The following is a 23143-nucleotide window of genomic DNA, read 5'->3' on the forward strand; positions in this document are numbered from 1 at the left end:
TCCATTTGATCAGGTAAAGATGATTCATAGTGACAAAATCTGAATGCAATATTTCTATATTTGACATTTCTCCGGTGAAATTAACAAGAACTAACAAAAGACAGACTAAAAAGCTCAAATTTACAATGGATTGTTCCAGGAAGATGAGACAAGTGCAAGACCATAAATAAATATATTTTTGTAAGGTGCTTCACCCAAAAAGCAGAAGACTATGACTGCAGCAAATGTCCAACTTTGGCATGAATGAAACAAATACAATATACAAATACAGTAGTATAATAAATGAAAGAGAGACATTGCATAACAACTTTGAATACTTACAATTTACTGTATTTTCCGGTGTATAAGGTGCACCCAAAAGCCCTGTTTCTTCAAAAGACAACCCTGCACCTTGTACTCCGGTTCGCCTTATGTGTGAAGTAATATTGAGCCATATTGAGACTCAGTTTCCCCCTGTAGAGGAAGTAGTGCGTGGTCCATGCAGGGTTATATCAAAACGTAACCCCAGCCTCTACTTTGTGCCCTTATGTGGTGAGCCTTACATACGGAAAACTTTTTGAAACATGTCATTCATTGAAGGAGCGCCTTATAATTCGGTGCGCCTTATATCTGGAAAAGGTTTGAAAATACAGCGGGACCTTGGCTTACGCACTTAATTGGTTCCCAGACAGTGTGTATGGCGAAACGTGTGTATCCCAAAAATTAATTTCCCATCGGAAACCAATAAAATGAGAATAATCCGTTCCCAGGTCTCTATAAAATATAATTTTCAACTAAATAAGCCTTAAAACTACAAACAATATACATTATTCTATGTATAATAAATGTGCTATTGTATTGTAATGAAAGAAATACACTGCACTGTATAATAAAGTCGTTTTATTTACCTTTGTGATGGGCGTTGATGGCTTGATGGAATGGGGTGGCAGGTCGGAGAGAATTGTTGTTTGAAAGGAATCACATTCCATAAAGACTGTAATTAAAGAAAAAAACTGGACTATATAATAAAGTCGTTTTATTTATCTTTGTGATGGTCCGTCTGTGTAAGCTCTCAGTCGTACAGGAGTGGTCCATCGATGAGAAGGTTTCTTCAGCCGTCATCTGTACTTTTTGAAGTACAGATGACGGCTGAAGAAACCTTCTCATCTTTGTGATGGTCTTTGATGGCTTGATAGAATGGGGTTCAGACTTCTCTTCCTGTGTTATGAAAGTCCGGTTAGGCATCTTTTTCCAAAAAAGGTCGGTCTCATCTGCATTAAATACTTGCTGAGGAATGTAGCCTTCTTCTTTCACCATTTCGAGGAATGATCCCTTGTATCAATAAACGGCGAACTTCCAGGTTGCCGCATGACGATATCAGAGTGAATTAGCTGTGCTTTCTCAGATATAATTGCTTCACTTACGCTGTTGCCGGCTAGCTGCTTTTCGTGAATCCAAATTAACAGAAGTTTTTCAACCTCTTCTATTGCCCGAGACCGTTGTTTAGCCAAAACGGAAATACCTTTAGCAACACGAGCACCTTTAAAAGCTTCTTTGTTCCGAAGGATGGTAGCAATGGTTAACTTAGCATACTGGTACTGAGCTGCTAAGTCACACAAACGCACACCTCGTTCGTGTTTCTCAATGATCTCCTTCTTCTCCTCGACTGTCATTTTGTTTTGTGTCTTCTTCGGCTGAACACGAGCCTGTGGTGGGGTCTTTTTCGGTCCCATAACAGCAAAAGTATCTGTAAAAAAATCCTTGAAGACGATCGACGTGTGCACTCAAAGAAAGGGGGTGTGGAAAGGTAGGCCAGCTGGGGCGCTGTTCGGTCGTGTGGTTTGGTGTTCTTTCGCCAAAAATTACTCCGCAAGCTGTGGTGGGGCGGCGCTTCATGTGTATCCCGAAATGTAGTGCGTATGCCAAGGTTTAATTTTCATAAATGTAACTAACGCTCGTAAACCGAAAAACTCATAAGGCAAGGTGTTCGTAAACCGAGGCCCCACTGTACACCATCCACTGTGGGTGCGCCTTATAGTCCGGAAAATACGGTACCTGCACTCTTTCCAGTTTGAGCACATTGTTTACATTCCTGTTTCTGTGGCAATACAATAGATAAATAGAATCTTGTAAAAAAAATAGCAAGTAAAAATAAGTACTGAAAGAAAAGAAAATCTTAACATCCGAAACTATGGTAAACACAACATTGCTGAGCCAATTATAGCTACATCCGATCCGCACATTTCTAACAAAAAATGTGGATTGTTGCAGCCCGATCTGTAACGGGAGACATATACTCGGCCACACGTGCATCGGTAACCGTAACTTTTGGAGATACCTCCATATTGCACACATCCGCTGGTCACCAGTGCATTCATATTTTTTGCTGGACAAAGTTTTCAAGCTTTATGATAATCCTCGCTGTACATTCCATCACTCTCATGGCTACTTCAGATGTGAATCTGTCATTGGGGATCTGTGGATAAGGCAGAAGATCAGGGTAGCGCGTTCGCAGACTGTCCACGCCATAGCCTTCTAAGATCTGAACATCCGCGGCGAGTCCAGACAAATGAGAGTTGTACTCTTCAACTTTTTGCGCCAGGGCCGTTGGCTTTACGTCTTTATCCGACTTTCCTCGGACGGCGTAGTCTGCGGCGATGAGGGCAACCTTTGTGGCCAGGTAGCATTTAAAGCAGACCCACTCATTGGCGTTTTTGTGGAGGTCGTTGCGGGCCGCAGAGTAGTTGGCTCGGGCTTGTCTCAACCACCTGCGAGCCTCCACGGGGTTTCCAACTGTCTTAAAAGTCGGCGGTACGAAAAAGCGGTGGTTGTGTGACTGTGAAGCAGCGTAGCTTGGGTAGTCTCCACTCGACTGTTGCCTATCCGACTTGTGACTTGTTGCTTCTTGGTTCCAAGAAGAATAAAACCTTTGGAAGGAGAACTTATCTGACTGAAAGCGAGCGGAGGATGTTGAGAAAGGTCTCCTGGATGATCTGTCGGTATTCTGCGGGTCAGCCAAAGGCTGCTTTTCCATTCGGTTGATTTCGTTCTGCAAATGCTTAAAAACCTCCGTTGCAATGTCCAAATTCTCCGCGTTTTTGTCCGGGTGCCATTTGAGATATAGTCGGCGGAGGATTTTCTTTTTTTCCGTCTCTGGAAGTTTCCAAGCTTGCTCAACAACCGAGGTGACTTCTTTCAGGATTTCCGGCAGAGCTTTCAGCTTGATCTTTTTGGGGGACTGTTTTTGCATGGGAGGTCTCTGGTTGTCTCTGCTAGCAAAAAGATGGTGGGCGATTTGCTGGCTCGAGGTGCGACTGTCTGGACTTGTGGGCGTTGACGGTGCGCTGCTTTCCTGCGTGTTACTACTTTCGTCGTGTCTTGAAAATTTGTACAAGTCAAGGGAACTGACTATTTTGTACTCGCTGTAGCCAATGTCAATCTGAAAACATTTCCCCAGGAAAGCATTTTCCTCCCCTTCTCGTTCTACTTCCTGAACAACGATTGCATATGTGTATGTGGGATGATAAGAGCCATAGACATCTCCTCCTTCAGAGTCAACAAGATAACCCACATATTCTCCAGGGTAAAAAACATTCATCGGGTCCATGAGGAGGGTATGATGTATCTCAGGAGGAATTGGTGTTCCGGGGAGGGGTAGCTCAAGTTTGGAGGGCTCCATGGAGTCGTACTTGACACCGAGGTTGTCCAGCTTCTCTGTGATACGGTAGATGTCATTGCAGCCCAACATGGCGATTAGATAAGAGGTGTCGGAGATCAGATTATTCGTAGCAGACTTCAGTGTCATGGCCAGAGCTAAAAGAAAATTGATGTCTTTGCTGTCGGAATGCTGGACGTACAGGTGAATGACAGCAGTGCCGTATCTTTTGAGGAAGGCTAGGGTTTCACTGCGGCTATGCAGGATAGGGCTACATCCTTTTACTCTTAAGGTTGTCTGGAGCTTCTCAAAACAAGATACTTTCAATCCTTCGCAAAGTGCTTTGCAGAGCCGTATGGCTTTTTCTTCATTGACAAGGTACGCATTGTCATTCTCGTGCTTCATTATCCGGATCAGTCCTGTGATGAATTGTTCGGACGAGAGCAACAACTGGAGGCGACCTTGAAGTGAACACAGAGCTCCAAACTGGCACATTTTGGGGGACTCTTCGTCCAGTAGCTCTTCAAGAATGCTGCTCAGTAGTCTCGGTCTTAGATTCTGAGGAAGCAGCATGATTAACTTGGTATGGAACGTGTGATCTTTGCCCAGATAGCATTGGCTCAGATCCACAAGCATCTGAACGCCAACGTTACCCTGGATTCGACTCTTGTAGTGTGGAGCATCATCATAGACCAAACTACAGGATTTGGCTAATCTTCCATCATGACTTGGCAGATAAAAGAGCAAATCTCGGAGACTCTCCAGATCTCTCCGCATTTCCACGGGCTCGTTGTGAAGAGCCTTGAACAATCCGGACACCGCCCTTTTCACGGTCCTCATTTCATTTGGATCAAGCTGTTTGCCTTCAGAACTTCTGTATATCCGACACAGCACCTCAACATATTGTTTGGTTGACACAACATCCTCTGTGCCAAGAAGTTTAAACAGTTGATGGAAGGTGCCAAGGTCCAGGGGTAATTTGTATAAGTAGGGCTTGAAGTCAGATTCATTGTCCAAATTGATCACAACTTCTTCTGGTTTCAACAATTTAAAGCCATCCTCCACCATGACAAAAGCCACCCCGCGAAGTTGTAAGCGAAAATCTCTTTTATCTGCATTTAAGAACTCATATGTGGACCTCAAAACTTTGTTCCTCGTTTTTACCATGTCATCATCTGGATTGGATATGTTGCAGACATTCTTGCAGTTACCAATTACTTTTTCCAATGGCGGGTCCAAGTTGACCCCCAATGTGGAGAGCACTTGGTCAAGTTGCTCTTGTCCAGTTAATGTGCTACCCTCCTGTTCCTTGATGCTTGAAGGGGTAGCTTTTTCGGGCAAAATTGGGCAAGCTGTCCAAAGTAAGTGAATTACATCCATTTGTTTGAATTTAGGATTGACTTGAGATCCGCTGAACCGAATAAGAGGAAGTGTTCCACTCATTTCTTGGTATTGCGAATGAAGCTTGATCAATTCTTTGGGCGCTCTCTCGGGACAAAGGAATGGTACTAACGAGAGCTCTTTCAGAAAAGTACTTTGAAACAAGTCCACCCTTTCTTTGAAAATATGATTCAGGAGAATATCGATGATGTTTTGCACTTTGTCTTTGGTCCAGCTCTCTGTTTGAGATTTGATGCTGACCTCTTTTGCAAACTGAATAATTTGCTGCTGGGACACTTCATGCTTCAAGCCAATTTTCCTCAAAAAGGTTATCCAGGACGTGAGCGACAATGATGCATTCGTGGGTTTTGACAATTGTTCAATTTTCCTGAAGAAATCGCTTGGTATGAACGACTTGGCAGGAAGCATAACTTCAAACACCTTAACTGTTTGGTCAAAGAAAAACTTTGCAGACCTGAGTCTGTTTGAGTAGTCATAGATAAATGTCAGCTTTTCCAATTTGTCAAACAAATGATCCTTCGTTTCACACAACTCTTCCATTGATAATAGTCTGTCCTTCAAGTAGACAATATGTTCGACTTTGGCGTTGTAGGAAAGAGTTTCAAATTTTGGCAGGAGATGGTGAAGGTAAATTTGAATATCATCAATTGGCATGCAGCCAAGGAAAGTGTACAGCTCTCTCAATTGCGGGCTTTCGGCAAGGAATGCACATGTTGCTGTGTGGGTCCACTTTTCAATATCGGCAGTGGGAATGTTTTTTGCAAGTACATAAGTGGAGCCGTAATTTGAAATGCTGATGTATCTTCCGCTCAGAGCTTTGAAGCAAGGGAGCAGTTTTAGGCTGTGTGCATCCTGTTGAGTGAGGCTCGCTAGGTTGCAGGTGAAATACAACAGAAGAGCCTCAAAGTCCTTATCGGATAGGCTTCCGGACTTGAATGCAGACATTTGAATCATGTACTCAAGAGCTTTCAGAACACTTGATGGATTTTCAATGTTTGCCGAATGGTGTGACAGAAACGGCAGGAGTGGATTTTCTTTGACACAGATTTTGTTTGCAGCAAGTTGAATGCAACCCGCTTTCATGAGGGTGTGGAATATTTTGTCATTTTGGCCATGGGGAAATATGGCAACACTCATTAAACTCAGAGGTAAAAGCATGTCACATTCGGGAATAACAAGCTTTTCTCTCGCCATGAACTTGATACCAGGTACCAAAGCCCAGTCCTTGAGGATGTCAAGGACTGTGTCAAAATTTGGTTTGCTATCCTGCTGCTCCTCCATGAGCGCCATATTCTCGCTGATGAAGTTCCATAGACCCTTAAGCCAGGATTCACTTCCAAATGTGTCTCGCCACTTAATGGGAACCTTTGTTCGATACTCTCTTGGAAGAACAGATCCCAGAAGATCACCAAAGCTGCTGATGTCAAATATCTTTGCGAGTCCGGCGTTCAACAGGATGCCGCTGTATTTGAGATGCATTGTATTTACGAACAACTCCTTTCTGGTCGGAATGAGCTCATGGTGTGAGGTTAGAAATTTCTGTCTTTTGGAATCAAATACTTGAAGAATATTGTCCATCGTGAGCAACAGAGGGAGGCCTTCAATTACGGTTCCATCCATCTCAACATCTTTGAAGCAGTAATCAACAATGAGCTTCAAATTATGAACATGTTTGTAGTTGGACTGTTGAAGGCGGCAGGGTAGCTTTCCGACAAGACAGGAGGTGTCTGGGGATGAGAAGGTGTGAAGAAAGCTGCGGACTTCCGCCGGTGTGACATAACTCACTGCTATCCCTGCATCTTCCAAACACAAGTAGAGATTTGCCGTCTCGTCACAACTGTGAACCAGGTTGAAACCTATGTCAAGAAGCAAGGTCTTTAGTCTGTAAACATTTTCGGCAACCGATTTTCTGGATGTGATATTGTACTCTGTGGTTTTCAGGTTCTGCAGTTCATCCTGTAGCAGATTGTCAAAAAAGGCTCGACCCTTGGGGGCCGTGGATGTGGTTGCCCATGAGATGTAAATGACCGAGTGCATGTCAGAGTTGTCCATTTGTGGCGCTCTGACGACAGGGAGAAGGCGCTTAAGGTCCACGTGGATGCAGCCGTACACGGCTTTGACCAGGCAGTACCAATCTGGCTGAATGTCGATTCTGTTGACTGGGAAGAAAAACAAAAACTTTTTCAAGATATCTTTTGCAACGTGAAGGGGGGTTCCTTGTAGGATGGTCATCGTTGGATCAGGACCAGGGAAACATCGTCGTTTGATCTGAATCAGCAGTTCCACACAAGCGGGTGCTATCAGTGACGTCATCAAATTATTATTCCAGTCACTCCTCACTCCAACTCCATTGTCATCTCTCCACAGGTTTCTTCGGGCAGAGTCTAGGGCAAAATGTCCATTGACATGAAAGGGGAGTCCGGTTTCGAGCGAAAGTGGCAGAAAGCAGAAAGCTCTGTGGTTTTTTTTGTAGTTGTGGCTAACGCATGCGGCGACTCCTCCACGTGGAAATAGCGTTATGTCCTCATTCTTGTGCGCTGATATCACACTTTTTGAGACAAGTTCGATGTTTGGGAAGCCAGAACGATTGCAGATCATCCAAGTGGTCATATTACCTTCTGTGTCCTCTATGTCCATTGTGTAAGTTATCTGTTGAACTGGAATAGCAGTGAGCTTCTTCTTTTTGGTCACACTGTCAATGACAGAGGCATGGAACTGTTTGCGTTTTAAGCGATCGCTCTCGGTGATTTTTGCAATCACAGAGTAGAGTACATTCAGGTCTCCTGTTCCAGTGTTAACTTCACAGATTGATATTTTTTCCATGTGGTTCAAGAACATAAGAAGCTCCGCACCATCGTTCTTTAGCTTTTCCAGGAGGTTTTGAACCATTCTGTCTGACGCTGGGACGGAGCTGATTTCTGATATCTTCGCCATAGCCGTAGAGCGAATGGGGAATCGGAACATTGTGCTGCGTTCTAATTTAAAATGAGCTCCCAAATACAAATTGAGAACATCGGAGAATTGAGATCGGAAGTCAAAGTCCAAATCTCTGAACATTCTTCCAGGGCTCACGGATGTTGCGCCAGGTGCATAGTGTGCGTGTGGATCAAATATGCACAGGATGTCATTGTTTGAGATGAATGAGGGACAATCGGTAATGTGATAGACAGAGTTAAATCCTATGCCATATTGTCCAGTTTTTCCTGGATTTGCCTCTTTTGTTCCTCTTCCAAGGTTCTGTATTCCTCGGATATCATCTTCAGTAAAAGGCTGATTGTTGTACACACAAAGTGCGGGACCTTGCATTGGAATCCATTTATCGTCAAATATTCTCTCGGTGGGGTGTGTTCTGGGATCAAAGACAAAGTAGATTTCAGAAGCTTTGGCATCATCTGCATTTTGAAGCAGCTCTTTCAGCATCTCTTTCTCGGATGGATATGCATCCAGGATGCTTTTGATTCGACTTGTAAGTTTTTCCTTTTGACCAAACTCACTTCCAGGTGCAGTGAAACAAACATTTGATGCATACCTCTCCAAAGCCTTGTGACGTTTCGGAACCGCTCCAAGTTTCACAGCCACCTCTCTTGGAATATCTCCATGGCAGTACTTCACAGAGCAGTCTCTGACTTTGATCCAAGGGCAGTCATTGTAGCATAGAGATTTTGATGCCTGGAGTGTTAACTTGGAGTCTGGAAGAAGGATGGCACCATAATTTGCTTGACAATATTCTGGAGTTTTATCACGTACCAAGCTCCATATTCCCTCACTGACAATTCGGCGGCTCAGCTGGAAGTTTTCTTCAGTCAGTGCCCTTTGCCCACATTGTTGTTTCATAACTTCAAGTACTGACGAAAAGTCATTAACTGTGAAGCTTGGCTGTACGCCGACATTTTCAAAGAGCTCACGGCAGCTGTTCTTGTATTTGTTCGGGAGCTGGTAAAGGTGTGGAGCAGCATCAAAATTTAAGTGGAATGCAACTTTGGAGGGATTCACGTAGGTGTTCTCTACCAAAATAGAGTTGAACGTTTTTAGTTCCACAGTTAATTTCCCTTTTGTTTTCTCACTTTGAAGCATCTCCTCATGCAGATACTTGTAACAGGCATTTGTGATGTTTTCTTGATAAAGAGTGACACCATCAAATGCCTGAGATAGTTTCTTGAGCTGACTGATCACCAGTTCAACTGAGGGCTTCTTTATTAGTCCCAGGCAGTCTTTCACAGCCAATGACATTGCGCCACAACCTTTGAAAGACGGTGAGTTCTCATTCAACACTGTCTTCATCAGACATACAATGTCCTGATGCTCAGTTGTAAAGATCTCTCTTGCGGAGAACATGGTTGTTGGGGAGAAACTATTACCATGCCATGGTAGTGAGAAGCCTGCAGGCCTTGTTAGAAACGGGAGGAACTTGATGTCACATAGTTTTTCTACCAGCTCAGGTGATCCTGTGTCACTCATCTTAAGTTTCTCATCGATGAGGCTGAGCAGTACGCTGCTGCGAAAGCATGCGGCTGCATGATCACACTCGTTCAAAGCATCAACTGATTCAGCACGTTCAATCAAATCTTCCCACAAGAGATCATCCTTCATCATGCCCAGCTGCAGGAGATTGACTAAGCATACTGGGTTTAGGTAGTCTTTAGAAGTTCCGGCAGGAAATCTTCCATCATCAGTGCTGTAGAGTTTGGCGACTCTTCCTTCTGGATGAATAAGTCGTGAGGGTAAAACTAATTCCTTGTTGGCACTGGAGCAGGGGATACAAGGAGTTTCCTTGAGAATTGGTGCAAATTCTTCCATTTTGTCATTCAGGATATACAGCATTAAGGGATTTCGAAGTTCTTTTTCAATTTCCTCGATGTGAGGTAAAAACACATCTGTGAAGAACTCCTTCTCCGTCACTGTGTTTTCCATCAAGGTCTTTTTACATCCAGCATCATCAAATCCCTCCTTCACCCAATCAGGTAGTTCAACTGCACAAAGATTTTGGGAGCCACTCTTCTTGAGATATTTTAAGAAAATCTTGAAAGCGGCAGGACCTATGTCTGCCTTACAGAGGAGTGCATCGTCGAGAAACCTGACATATTTTATCGACACCCAGGCTGTGCCATCAGAAAAAAACTTGGCTTGCTCTTCATCACCCCCCTTGGCTATTTCTTGGTAGACGCCTTGACTGACTAATGTGAAGTCATCGTGAACCTGACTTGGATCGGGCCATGTCGCGTAATAGCTGTAGTCTACGAGCTCTCCACTTTCAGCCATCAGACGAAGCATTGTGAGCGCTGCTAAATAGGCCTGAACAATGACATGTCTCATGAAAACGGAATTCCATCTTCCTTTTGTGTCTGTTTTCCAAATCTCTTTGCGGTTCGAAGTCACAGCAAAGCACCCATTGATGTGAACTGGTAGGCCTGTTTTTATTCTGAGAGGCAGGTAGCAGAACACCTCTCCTATTGGAATGGCATTTGACCTAATGGTCCATTTCTTGTTCTCCTCTTCTGTAAGTAGAACAGCCACCCCACCGCAAGGCACAAGTCCAAGCCTTTTCCCACTATCGCTGAGCGAAAATTTAAGTGCCTCAGTTACATCCATGCATGAGCAAATCAGCCAGTTGGTAACCTCAACTGCTTTCTGGTGTATTTCATCTGTTAACCGTCTTGTCTGAATGCCTTTGGTGGCCAATTCAAAATACTGGTTTGGATCTTCCTCTGAGCCCCTGAAGAGTGGGGATTGGAGGTCCACAATACGTTTGAAGACATTATGAAACTCTTCCACTATAACGCGAATGATGCAGCCGGATTTGGGAATGTCTGTGGGTACCCTATTGGTGCTTGCAACCTTTTTCATTACTTTAGCTGCAAAATTGAGGATACTCAGAGGTCCATATGAGGCTTTGGATGACCACACACTCTTGTTTATGGTAACAACATCTTGAGCTCCAGCAGGATTTGGTTCTTCATATTTCAGGTACTTTAGGACCATACAACCAACATGCTGTGTGAACAGAATGAACCGATGGCCACATATACTGAACTCGTCAACAAGGGAGTAGATGGCGGTGGTGTTGTAGTACAAACTACTAATTTCACTCACCGAGGCCTCCTGCTCGGTTCTGAATGGAAGCCTGAATAGGGTTCCATTGTATTTGTATGGTAAATCTTGGGCAAGAGGAAGCTTGCAATTGAAAACATTTATGAAAGGTTTGAACTGGTTTGGGAATTTCCTTAAACGTCTCTGTTGTTTGCTCCAGTTGATTTTGATCCCTGGGTTGGATTTGTCTCTGATGTGCTTGCTAATGTGATTGATATTTGGATCAAACATGATCATGTACTCTCTGCTCATGATAATGGGGATATCACTGATGTGATAAACTGAGTTGAAGCCCAAGCCAAACTTGCCAACTTTGTCAGCCTCACATCTTTTCATTGATCCGCCTAACCTAGTAATGTTGAGGAAGTCTGTATCTGTGAAGACCGAGTTGTTGAAAGACCACAAGGACGGTCCATGGCACACAATCATTCCCGGGTCAAGGAGATTTTCTCGGATATCTGTGTTTTTTCTCATGTCAATAAGAAAACTACACTCTGTTGCACTTGCATCATCTGCATTCTGGAGAAGCTCTTTAAAAATGTCTGCGACAGATGGATATTCCTCCAAGATGTTCTTTATTCGAACTGTGAGAGGTTCACGTTGACCTGATTGTTCAAAGCCAAGATTCTCTGGGTTTATCAGCCTCGTGCTAAGACATGGCACTTTCAGCCACTCGGCGGTTTTCATGGGGATGTCGTCATGGACCAATATGATCGGCTCTGATGCATCTTCAAGAAGGTCATTTAAATCGTCTACTTTGATGTCACAGTAGGTGCATTCGTGAATGGGTCTCATTGCCAATTTGCTTGGATCCTTGTAATTAAGAATAGGAACATGCATGTTTGTGTCAATGCCTATTTGATTGTTGTAAAGCCACCGCAGAATATTGATCAAGAGCAGGACATCGTGTTTGCTTTCCTCCTTGGTGATCTCGCCTTCGCTTCTTCTTCGGATGGTGGTTATGACATCCAGCACATGGATTGGACAAACTTCTTCAAGTGAACCGCAAAACTTGAACAGCTTGTGAAACTTTCTCATTGTTTTGGGGAGTGAGTACAAATATGGCTGGAGGTCTAAATTGGGCAGGGGTTTTAACACTGCTTGGCTAGGAGGTGAGAATGTCTTCCCAGTCCACACCCAATCAAAAGTCAATGCTGTCATTGCTTCTCTAGCGTCCTCAAGATGAGCTTGCATGAAGCCATATATTTCAAACAGGATCTGCTGGAACTGATACCAATCCTCTGTTGTGAAGGACTGAGATGTATGCCAGTCATTCACAGCTTTGAGGTGCTGCAAGACCTGATCCACCCGTGGCTCGACAGTCAGTTTCAGTGCTTTCTTCATCCCGGCCGAGGTGTGTTCGACCAGGGCAACAGAGGACCCCACGAGAGTAGCATGAGATATGTGACACATGTCGACCAGAGAGCTGATGTTCAGATTATCTCCAACCCAAGTCAGGGATCGGGGGTAGTTGGGAGGTCTTTCTTTGCAGACAGGTACCCAACTGAGTTTTAACAAAGACGCCTGAGTATCTGCCGATTTCACTAGTTTGGTTTGTTTGTTGAGAATCTGCAGAAGTGTTCTTGCCTTTTTTATTATGGAATCCCACTCAGGATCCTGCTGACTTTGTAAATCCTCTATTGTCTTTGCTGCTTGAAGAACATCTTTCTCACTGAGTTGTACTTCATTTCTTAACCCCAACTGACGGAGAGAATGGAGAACATCGGCGGATGAGGTGAATATATGAGTGGGAAATCTGGTTTCTTCTTCCATGTAAAACAAACACTGCAGAATCTCCAGATCTGGGTCAAAAAGTTCAGAGGCTGTCACTATTGTCCCACAAGGCAGTTCAATGAATTTAATTGCAGAAAGCCATCCAATGACAGATGAATTTTCATTCTTTAGGAAGGCCAAATGTTTCAGTGCCCAAATCATAATTTTGGTTATCTCATCTGGCGTGTAGAATCCACTCTGAATATCATGGATTATCGTTTTCAAAAACTCACTTGTTTTCACTTGCGCTACTTTTAGCTTTTTGATGAGGCGACTGGACTCTTCATCTCGGGAGCCAACCAAGCACAGAGATAATTTTATATCCGGTGGGTACTTTGCTCGGTGATGCAAAGCTCTGACCCCTCTCAGTGATGTAAACGCTGAAGCACCTTCTGCACAGGTGCCAACTCTCTCGAAGATGGAAAGTTCAAGTAGAGTGTGCTTTTCTTTTTCTGTGACATCAGACAACCCAGAGAGGAAGTTTCTGAGTGTAATCCTCTCTTGCACAGAGAAAGATGACACTTGGCTAACTAATCGTTGCATTGATAATCTACCCATAATACGTAGCAACATTCCGGGAGAGCACGGATGGATGTAATTTTTGAGCTGGGGATGCTGCAAACACGAATCCTGTTTTTTCATGACCACAGCGCCAAGTTTTTCCATAAGTTCAAGAAGGCATTCATCAAGCAGCTGAGTTTCGTTCTCTTCTGCGAGAAGGATTGGAGATGGACATTTGAGACGCAAAAGTTGAACCTTTTCCATGCATTCCTCCAGCGGCACAAACGGAATCAAAGGCATATCGTCAAAGGTACTTAGGTCATCAGCAAAATGAATGTAGAGATGTTTCCAAACCATCTTTAACCAAGAAAGTGTTGGGTGCTTCAGCTCTTGGTTTCCTGGTTCCCATTGGGTCACAAAGTCTCTATTTGGCCAAGTTGTTGACAAGATCTCCTTGATGAGTCGTGCTGAGCGGTCCGGATTCAACGTTTGTAGCTGAGTACAAGGTCTTCCTGGTCACGTTTCAAAGAAAAACAATGAGTCAATGAGTTGACCAAACTTGCAACAATGCATTAGATCAACTCCAATGGAAATACGATGACACATTCCAAGCCATGTATTGTTTTCAAAGAATTCATCATCGAACAAAATGCAGAAATGTGTTCGTGGTTTAACAGATTAAAAATGGACTCTGCACCGAGTGGTGTGACGTAAAATCTCAGAAGATATCGTAATTTTGGATAAACGTGCGTGGGTGGGTGTGGTTTGAAATCGTTTTACTTGGTAGAATTTCCATTTTCAACTTTTGGGGGATTTTTCCATTATTGCTTGGTTAGGTGTGTGATTGCGTGCGTTGGTCACGACATCAAAGAAGAAGACAGAGGATAGTACAGCGAGCTATCGGCCTAGCTACCTGCCTTATGACATGAAATGTGAATGAAAACGCAAGTGCAGGACTTGGTTTTAGTCACTGTAGAAATTTCAACAATTAGTTCGAGCTCCTTTCCAGCCATGCATAAGTTTGTGTTAGTAGTGAGAAGGTCAACATTGGACACATCTTTGATACCAACATACCTGAGCACCCCCAAAGATACCGCTGAACTGTAGTGACAGATTTTGAAAGTGTAAAATGAATAAGACTATCGTTTATTATATTTCATTTCAATACAAAATGAATTAAACATCATTTGCTGACATGTTTTTGCAAAACAATCAGCAAAACAATCTTTAGATGAATAAAATTCAACATAATACTACATTACCTCTGCTTTTGGCTGCTTCCATGAGTCTCCCCATTACTGAAGGTTTAATATGTTCTAGAATGAACCGACCCTCAAGCCCTGGGTAGAGAGACCTGATGACAAATACAATATTAATATGATTACTTAAAAACAAGATGGTCCCCCTTTAAAACAAACAAAACAAAACATTGTTATTTAACGATGAATAAATATTTTCAAGAACCTCCAGATACAACTGACTGAAACCGGACAGTATCAAGCTATTGTGTGTAAATATGAGGTTTGGTGCTACACAGTGATTTGTTGCTGTACATACATGCAGACAGTTTTGTTCCTCCTCCTACATCAACGTTCCACTGATCTGTTTATAGGACAAGTAGAGTTAAAAAAAAACTGTCATCACCTGGGATACTCAGCAGATGGAATGTAAACATAATCTTTTTCAGTGACAGAAGATGAAAATGTTGCCACCGTTCCATCTTGAAGGGGCAGGAGCTCCAGTCCAATTAGGTCACTGTAATCCGCGTCACTCAGCACAAATTCCAGCAGCAGCAGCTTCTCCTCTAAGGGCCCTTTATGTTTGGACTTCCTGACAATCTGCCGTAGTAAGGGTGGAGTGACCTTTCTCACTTCTATTGACTCGAGAGTGCCGAAGGCCACCAGGACTGAGTCCACTTCCAGAGGCACCTGTACCACCTGCATCCCTGAGCTTTGGAGGTAGTTAATGACAGTCTGTGAAATGTCTTTGTCAAGGTTCAGCTCTGAAAACACAGCTTGGTCCAAATTGACCCAACTTTCACTGAGGGAATAGAAGACATGGTTCCGAAGGAGGTCATGAAACAGGGGCTGGAGGATGGGTTTCCACCGGGATTTGACCCGGTCTGGGTCTGGCCAGGCCATGTAGGTCCTTCTCGGGGTCAATGGAAAGTCTTGGTCTGTTTTGGTTCGTACCCTTTTGATAACCTCGGTGATGAGAATCAAATAAGCCTGAGGGATGACAGTGATTATAAGTAGCTCATTCCATAATGCAGCTGGATCCCGCCACTGGTCCACATCCCGCCACTTGATACTCCTGCGGTTATCTGTGAGGCCAAAGAACCCGCTGACATGTACAGGAAGTCCTGTCTCACTCTCCTCACCAGGAGGGAGGGGAAGGAAGCAAAACGCTCGTCCTGAGAAACCAGTGGCGGCCCCTTCATTCTCTCTGTCCACCAACGACAAAGGCAGAGCGATGCCAATGGTAGGCATGAACTTAAGATCATCTGCGAGAGAATCCAACTCAGTGCACATTCCTCTCCCACCAACGCCATTACACACAAGCCACTTCATCCGCCGAGACTCTTTCTTGCGTTGATCCTTAGTCTCGATGCTGACCTGGTAAGTGACGCAGGTGACGGCCGAACTGGGAACATGGTTGCTGTAGCTGTCAACCGCCTCAGCCAAAGTCGTCAGCGAGTTTATTCTCTCGAGTTTATCATCGGTGTTTTCTTGAGATGTAACTTGAAACAACATTCGCTCCGTACCATCAGTTTCGCGAATGTGCAAAGAGATCTTCTGAACACACTTCAGAAAAAGCAACACTGTGTCTGCGTCAGCTTTGAATGAGTCAAAAAGTTCTAAAACTTTTTCTTTGTTGTAAAGGTTGCCGCTGAGCTGGGACGATTTCATGCGTAGTGGAAAACGGAACAGTGTCCCGGGAAAGCAGCCATCCGTGATGGTTTTCGCACAGCTCCCAAATATGCCCACATATGGGGCAAATTGGTCCGACAATTTGGAGATCTCCTCAACGTCCGTCTTTAAATTCCAACACTGTCCTGACTCATTGGCTCCAAACAGGGTCTGGTGAGGGTCCAGCATGGCAATCTGGTCTCCACTGAATATACTGGGAACATCTAAACAAATACGGAGGTATGACATGAGTTTTAGTGATGGGATGCATATGATCATAATTGTTGAATACAGTGATACCTTGGCTTACGAACTTAATTGGTTCCCAGTGTGTATGTAAGGCGAAAAATGTGTATTCCAAACATTAATTTCCCATAGGAAACCATTAAAATGAGAATTATCCATTCCCAGGTCCCCATAAAACATATTTTTCTACTAAATAAGCCTTAAAACTACACAAAATATACCTTATTTTATGTATAATAAATGTGCTATGGCATTGTAATTAAAGAAATAAACTGTACTATATAATAAAGTCATTTTATTTACCTTTGTTTACCTCATCTATTGTGTTTTATTTAGCTGGGTTGATAGCTTTTTGCATAAAGTCTCTCAAGGATCTCTCGGTTGTACATCTTGGAAGTTGTGATATTGCAACAGCAACAGATGCAGGCAGACACACTAGAAACTTCATTACTTACATCACTTTGCTGCTGTGAAAATGTAAATTTCTCCACTGTGAGACTAATAAAGGCATATCCAATATCCAATCCAATTAATAGCTGGTTCCCTTGCTTGTCTTTTCGCTTCAAATTGTACAGATGGCTTGTACGGATTATTTGTGGAGACTGATTGATGGGATATTTTAACCTTTCAGTCTACTCTCTGCCTTTAGAACTATCAATAAAGTTGAAACGAGTCCAAATTTCACAGTGTTTTCTATCTATTTTCTCACCTTTTCACTTTTGTTTTTTTTGTGTGCTATCAAGCTCTGTCGTTTGCCTTTTCAGTTTCAAAAAGTCGGCTGCCATTTCCAGCTCCTTGTTAGGAGGCTCTCTTCGTTCACTTCAGAGATCCAGCTCCAAGAACCGGGTTGTTCGCGAACGACCCATCAGTCATTGTGGCGCTCCGTGTGTTTCCCGAAAAATGCCAAGATTATATTCTCTCGAATTTAACGTTCCTAAAGCGAAAAATTCATTAGCTCAAGCGTTCGTAAACCGAGGTATCACTTTATCTTGGAAATTCATATTCTAAATCTTAAACAGATTGTGAATACAGGGCGTCACCTGAAAACAATTAATACTCAGGAGGAATCACCACGCAAGAATATGCGAGAGGTAAAGACACACTGTCTTTCCAAGCAACAACCTGAAATATGGTAGACTGAGTTGAATCCAATCCCAAATCGTCCAACTTTCAGCGGGTCATCTCTCTTTCTGCTCCTGGCGATCTCCTGAATCCCATTCCAGTCCTCTGCAGTGAAGACGGCATCATTGTAGACATACAGTGCCGTACCTGAAAAAAAACAAGATGGCAATAATCCGTTAAGGTAAAACACCACAAATAGCTGTTAATAGTTCATTCCATACCAAATCTCCCAGTGGGCTTAATCAGGCAAGTTTTGATTTGAATGAAACTTTATTTGGCATAAAATTTTTTAAATGATTAATAAATCGCTCAGGTCATAACAAAAAAAGGGAAACTGGTCTTCTTGTTAGAAAACCATATCAGGGTTTATCAGCCCAGTTTGATTGTTCAGAACCAACCTTGATGCTCAGCCATGTCAGGTGACCACAGTGACTCCACCCCATACTCGGTCTCGTCATACATGAACTTGACCTCGGTGGCTCCAGCATCCTCGGCATTTTGAATCAGCTCCTTTTAAGTATGACATAGATGTGTTGCTTTTGTTTTTTTTTTCTAAAGTTGCTTTTCCTCAATGGTTGTCATGTAAATTTGCACCAAGACTTACTTTCAGAATCTGTCCACCTTCAGGGTACCTCCTCAGAATATCTTTGAGAAATTCAACCAGTGGTGGCGCAGTCTGCCCGAATCTCCCTGCCAAAGGAAAACTGAATCAACAGATGTTCTCGACAGGAAGTGGAAGACATTACAACAACGTCGTCAGTTTGAACGTTACCTCCGCCTTTGATGCCTCTTCCCAGCAGTGTCAAAGATACCTCAGGACTTCCCATAGGCAGCAAAGTGCCAATCGGAATGCTATCATCCAGCTATAAAGAACATGATTTATATCAATGAGAAGGAATGAAAAAAATCTAATTAAATGCAAGAGTTAGTCAAATGGCGTTCAACCAGCAAAATATTAAAACATGAAAAAGAACTTCATTTTACAAACACAGAATAATGCTACACACAAGACATTACCACTACACTGTTGCTTTTATCACACCACGCAGGCATTCCGGAACAGATCATCTTTATGCCATCTCATTATTCAAAATGACGCAGCATGAAGGTTAGCACCCATGGCGCTATTATGGTATGTCCAAGGTGAAAGCGTGACCCACTGTGCTCTGCGGTTCCTACGTGAACAGTATTAAGTGAGCGGCCAACTGTGTGGCTCAGTCATCACCGTCTTCATGGCCAGGCCACAGTGCGGTCATAAATTAGTCTACACACTTCCCAAGAAGGATGCAAAAAAAACTCTAATGAGCATAATCAGTGTGTATTTCTGATGGTGCACCGATATTGCACTAAGTGTAATGAAACTATGATAGAAAGCATTTCTGCAATTATAGAAAAAAAACAGTGATCCAACCGACTCCTCTGGATGAAACACAGACTTTTGCACAATGAGGTCTAATGAAACTCCACCATCACAATCATCAAGCTAAGAATTTAACAGAAATTAATCAATTACAAGGAATATGCTTTTAAACATCTATGTTGTTGCCATGTTTCATATTTTCTCATATTTCAGCAGCATCGTGTCATACTGATGATGTGGTTGGTGACTCTACAATTCTTGTGTAAAATGCAGGTTCATGACGTGTGTAATCTTCATAAACCGTCCTCCAAGAGCTCCACTGGCTTCCGGTCAAATATAGAATCAACTTTAAAATTCTTCTTTATACATTTAAAGCTATCCATAACCTTTCCTCCCCATGCCTATCTGACCTTCAAATTTCTATTCCCTCTCGTTCCCTCAGATCCTCTTCCTCCCTCCCCTTCGTAACATTGATTCTCTTCCCACCTTCAAGTCCCATCTCAAAACCCACCTATTTAAATTGCATTTTTGTGTAGCTCTCTCTCTTGTTTCTATTTATAATTGTATTGTATTTATTGCATTCTATGTGATTGTATTTTATTTATTATAGTGACTGTAAAGTGTCCTTGAGAGCTTTGAAAGGCACTTCAAATGTATTATTATTATTATTATTATTATTATTATTATTATTATTATTATTATTATTATTATTATTATTATTATTATTATTAGCATGTTGGCGTGGCCTGCAACTATTTTTTGCGTATGAGATAAGGAGAGCCGTGGAGCAACGGTCAGCACCTGGTGCTTTCAGTCAAGCTCGTCGACCAATGGGAGGTCACCTCCCAGGCATGTTCACTGAACCAAAACCTACCACAGATACATGTTCTCAATGTTTATGTGAAAATATATTGTTTTTAAAAATCAATATGTTTTTTGAAGACGACTGACAAATGTCATATGGCCTTCACTTGATTGTTTTCCCAAAGTCAATCAACTCAATGGTCGGAATGAGGATCTCAACATTTGGCCTGTAGCTACACAACACACCTTACACATTCCTTTCTAATCACAGAAGGAGAATTCAGTTCTCCATCTGTTATGGGGGGTAGCCTTACTTGTACAACGTGATGACAAATGCACAGAGCAGCACTAGAACTGAACTCGGCATGTGATGTTTTCAAAGAAAAAAACTGTAATCTGGGCATATGAAATAAGAAAAGAGGAGGCCATTATATTGGATTCTTTGGACATAAAAAAAGTGCCCCTATCATGTCGTTGAATTTTACTGTACAATACCGTAATACATGTACCAGTACTAGAAAAACTTATCCTGTGACAGTAAAGTGACCTTGAGAGTTATAAATGAAATGTATTATTAATATAATCCATCATGGCACCGCTTGGAAGTAGCCAGCTACTGTAGATCTTGCTTCATGCCAAGAAACATATTTTGTTGCTGTAAATGTTGTTCAGTCGAGTTGCTCATTGTGCAGCTGGTTTCATCCCACCCTTGAGTATTGCGAATAAAACCTCAACCCCTCACTGTGCTTGGTGGAGATAGAACGTACCACTTTGCCATTATGAACGAGTCGCTGCTCCCGGACAGGCAGGTTTGTGTCTTCGTAGAGTAACTGTTTCATCTCGCACAGTGATGTCAAAGGAGAGACCTGGTAGGACCTTCGGCCAAAGTAGTCATGACTGACATTTACCCGAGGCAACCTTCAGCAAAGGAAAAGATGAAATTGAGGTAAAAGTGGAAAACGCAGCAGTTGTAAAATGTCATATTGTCTTATGAGGAAAACGATAATAATTTAGACAATTTAGAGTGTTCACAAAATGTGGGAGGAAACTTGAGTACCCAGAGAAAACCCACACAGGCACACCAGTACTGTGAGGGGGACCTGATAACCAGTATATTTTTTCATGCTGCTTAATTTCTTTTAATCTTAACTTACCACTGTTGTGGACAGTTTGCCATGTCGTTGCTGTCGCTGCTAAGTGTGCCAGCGCAGACACACTTTCATGGGACTACGTTCTGGTGTTGAATGAATACATGTACTCCATTGGGGCTGCGACACAACAAGAATCCCGTTACTTCCATGAAGAACGAGTCTCTTGAATATCAATCTGCCATAAATAGTGACATCAAGCTGACAACAAATTGTGTGCAACATAGCAAGATGCAGAGAATATATTTGGAAGACCAACGAAAATAAGAGGTCTTTCTTTGTGCGCTCAGCACGGCGCAGTGTTATGTTATGTTATGTTATGTTATGTTATGTTATGTTATGTTATGTTATGTTATGTTATGTTATGTTATGTTATGTTATCCGGCTGTCTCAATAGCACTCACTTGTGTCTGGCCAAAGCGCAACAATAAAGGTTCCCTTAAATCGTTGTCAATTTTAGGCCAGGACGTATTCCAGGAACCACTGGTTGTAACAACGTCAACAAAAAAACGGCATGGTGTTTTCCTCCCATCACGATATCGCCTCCTTCAAAGGAAATGTTCTAAGAATAAAAATGAATTAGCCTGGTCAGGAGGAGACATGAAGCGAGATGGGTCAAACCCACTGACTTCCGACACGGTAAAAATTCACAAACAAACTAAATAAAGGTATATTTTTCCCTAACGTTAAATAGGAATTAATCCACATAATGTATTCTTCTCGAACGACATATCGTCAATCTTGCGCAAGCACTTAGTCGAAATTTCGTAGTTTTGGTCGGTTATGCGTGGAGGATGCGGCGCGCATGCGCAGTTGTGGAAATTAAGCATTTTCAAGTAAATGTGTTGTATTAAGTGATAATAATATACGTGTGGTAGTTTAGATTTATTTCAAACTACTCTTAAGTATTGTAAATTGAGCACGTTTGACAAAATGTATCTTTCTTTTGTAGTGAATGTACAAAGAGTGTTGTGACGCCAAGAGAAGAAGCCTCTTGTATTACTCTCGTCTCCTATAGCATCGGAAGTAATCTTTCATTTCATCCAAATTTAAAAGACCTAAGAAAAACAGGCGCCTTATGGATTTAATATAAAAAGTGCGTATTTTATTTTGTGAATTCAAAGCTTTCTCGGATTTTTCCCACTTTTAATCCGGCAAATCACAACTGCTGAAATGAAAATTTACCAAGCGTGTTTGCAATGTATTCATCATGAGAAATAATAGACGAACAAGTATGTCCTCTTACTTATGGACTAAGGAGTTGAAGTCACGATGTGGCTGAAATACCAACGCGTTGCAAGATCCTTAGATCAACTTCGTGATGGAACACTCGTCAGCCAATTTGGCACAGTGAATAATTAATCAACAACATACAAAGGAAAACAAATTCAGCTCAAAAAAAATATACCCCCACTTGAGTGTCGAGGAGGCTCATGGAAACCTCAATCCAGTCTGCAGTTTCAGTTTACAAAAACAATGGTTATAAGTAGAGCACCACTTACCTGAGAATAATTGTTTTTGGATGAGATAAATAAAGTCTCATAATTATCTATTGCGATACATAACATGATCATGTGTCCCATGATCTGTCACCTCAACAAGGTTCATGCATCTTAAAGCTGCCGCATTGGAGAGAGAGAGAGAGAGAGAGAGAGAGAGAGAGAGAGAGAGAGAGAGAGAGAGAGAGAGAGAGAGAGAGAGAGAGAGAGAGAGAGAGAGAGAGAGAGAGAGAGAGAGAGAGAGAGAGAGAGAGAGAGAGAGAGAGAGAGAGAGAGAGAGAGAGAGCGAGAGAGAGAGAGAGAGAGTCAGCACCCTCGAAGTGTTCTCTTTTGCTGTGTAACTAAAAGTAAAACATATTCTCGACCGATCATACCACAACAATTCTAGTTAGTTCATGAAATCAGACTTCATGACAAATATCCAAGACCTTGCGGGGGATTTGCGAGGTCACCTCGACGCTGCAGTCATTTGTCAAAAGCACAAGTTTCTTAAAGTGACAGTATCCTGCACAGCAGAAGCGACGAACTTAAAGGACAACCGACGTCTTCGGACAAGTTGTGTCCATAATTTGTAAAATGGTTTCAAATGACTTCTACTAAGCGTATTTTAATAAGATTCCACCGCATATAGCTATATTTTACGTTTTAAGACATACGCT

General features: G+C 42.5%; 1 protein-coding gene across 1 annotated transcript; it reads right to left on the reverse strand.

Moving 5' to 3' along the window:
* Nucleotides 1–40: 40 nt before the first annotated feature.
* On the reverse strand, nt 41–21632 carry sacs (sacsin molecular chaperone). The gene is made up of 11 exons (XM_089013276.1): nt 21390–21632; nt 20992–21105; nt 20605–20755; nt 18446–18536; nt 18278–18363; nt 18072–18183; nt 17674–17820; nt 15041–16529; nt 14659–14750; nt 14471–14497; nt 41–13908 (listed from the first exon to the last, which is right to left on the reverse strand). The coding sequence occupies exons 2-11, from the start codon at nt 21012–21014 to the stop codon at nt 2354–2356; spliced, it is 13773 nt and encodes a 4590-aa protein (XP_088869402.1). The 5' UTR covers nt 21015–21105; nt 21390–21632; the 3' UTR covers nt 41–2353.
* Between the last annotated feature and the right edge of the window lie 1511 nt (nt 21633–23143).

The sequence above is a fragment of the Hippocampus bargibanti genome, linkage group LG14, assembly GCF_051943395.1.
Source record: "Hippocampus bargibanti isolate YZ-2025 linkage group LG14, ASM5194339v1, whole genome shotgun sequence".
In the NCBI taxonomy this organism is placed as follows: Eukaryota; Metazoa; Chordata; class Actinopteri; order Syngnathiformes; family Syngnathidae; genus Hippocampus; species Hippocampus bargibanti.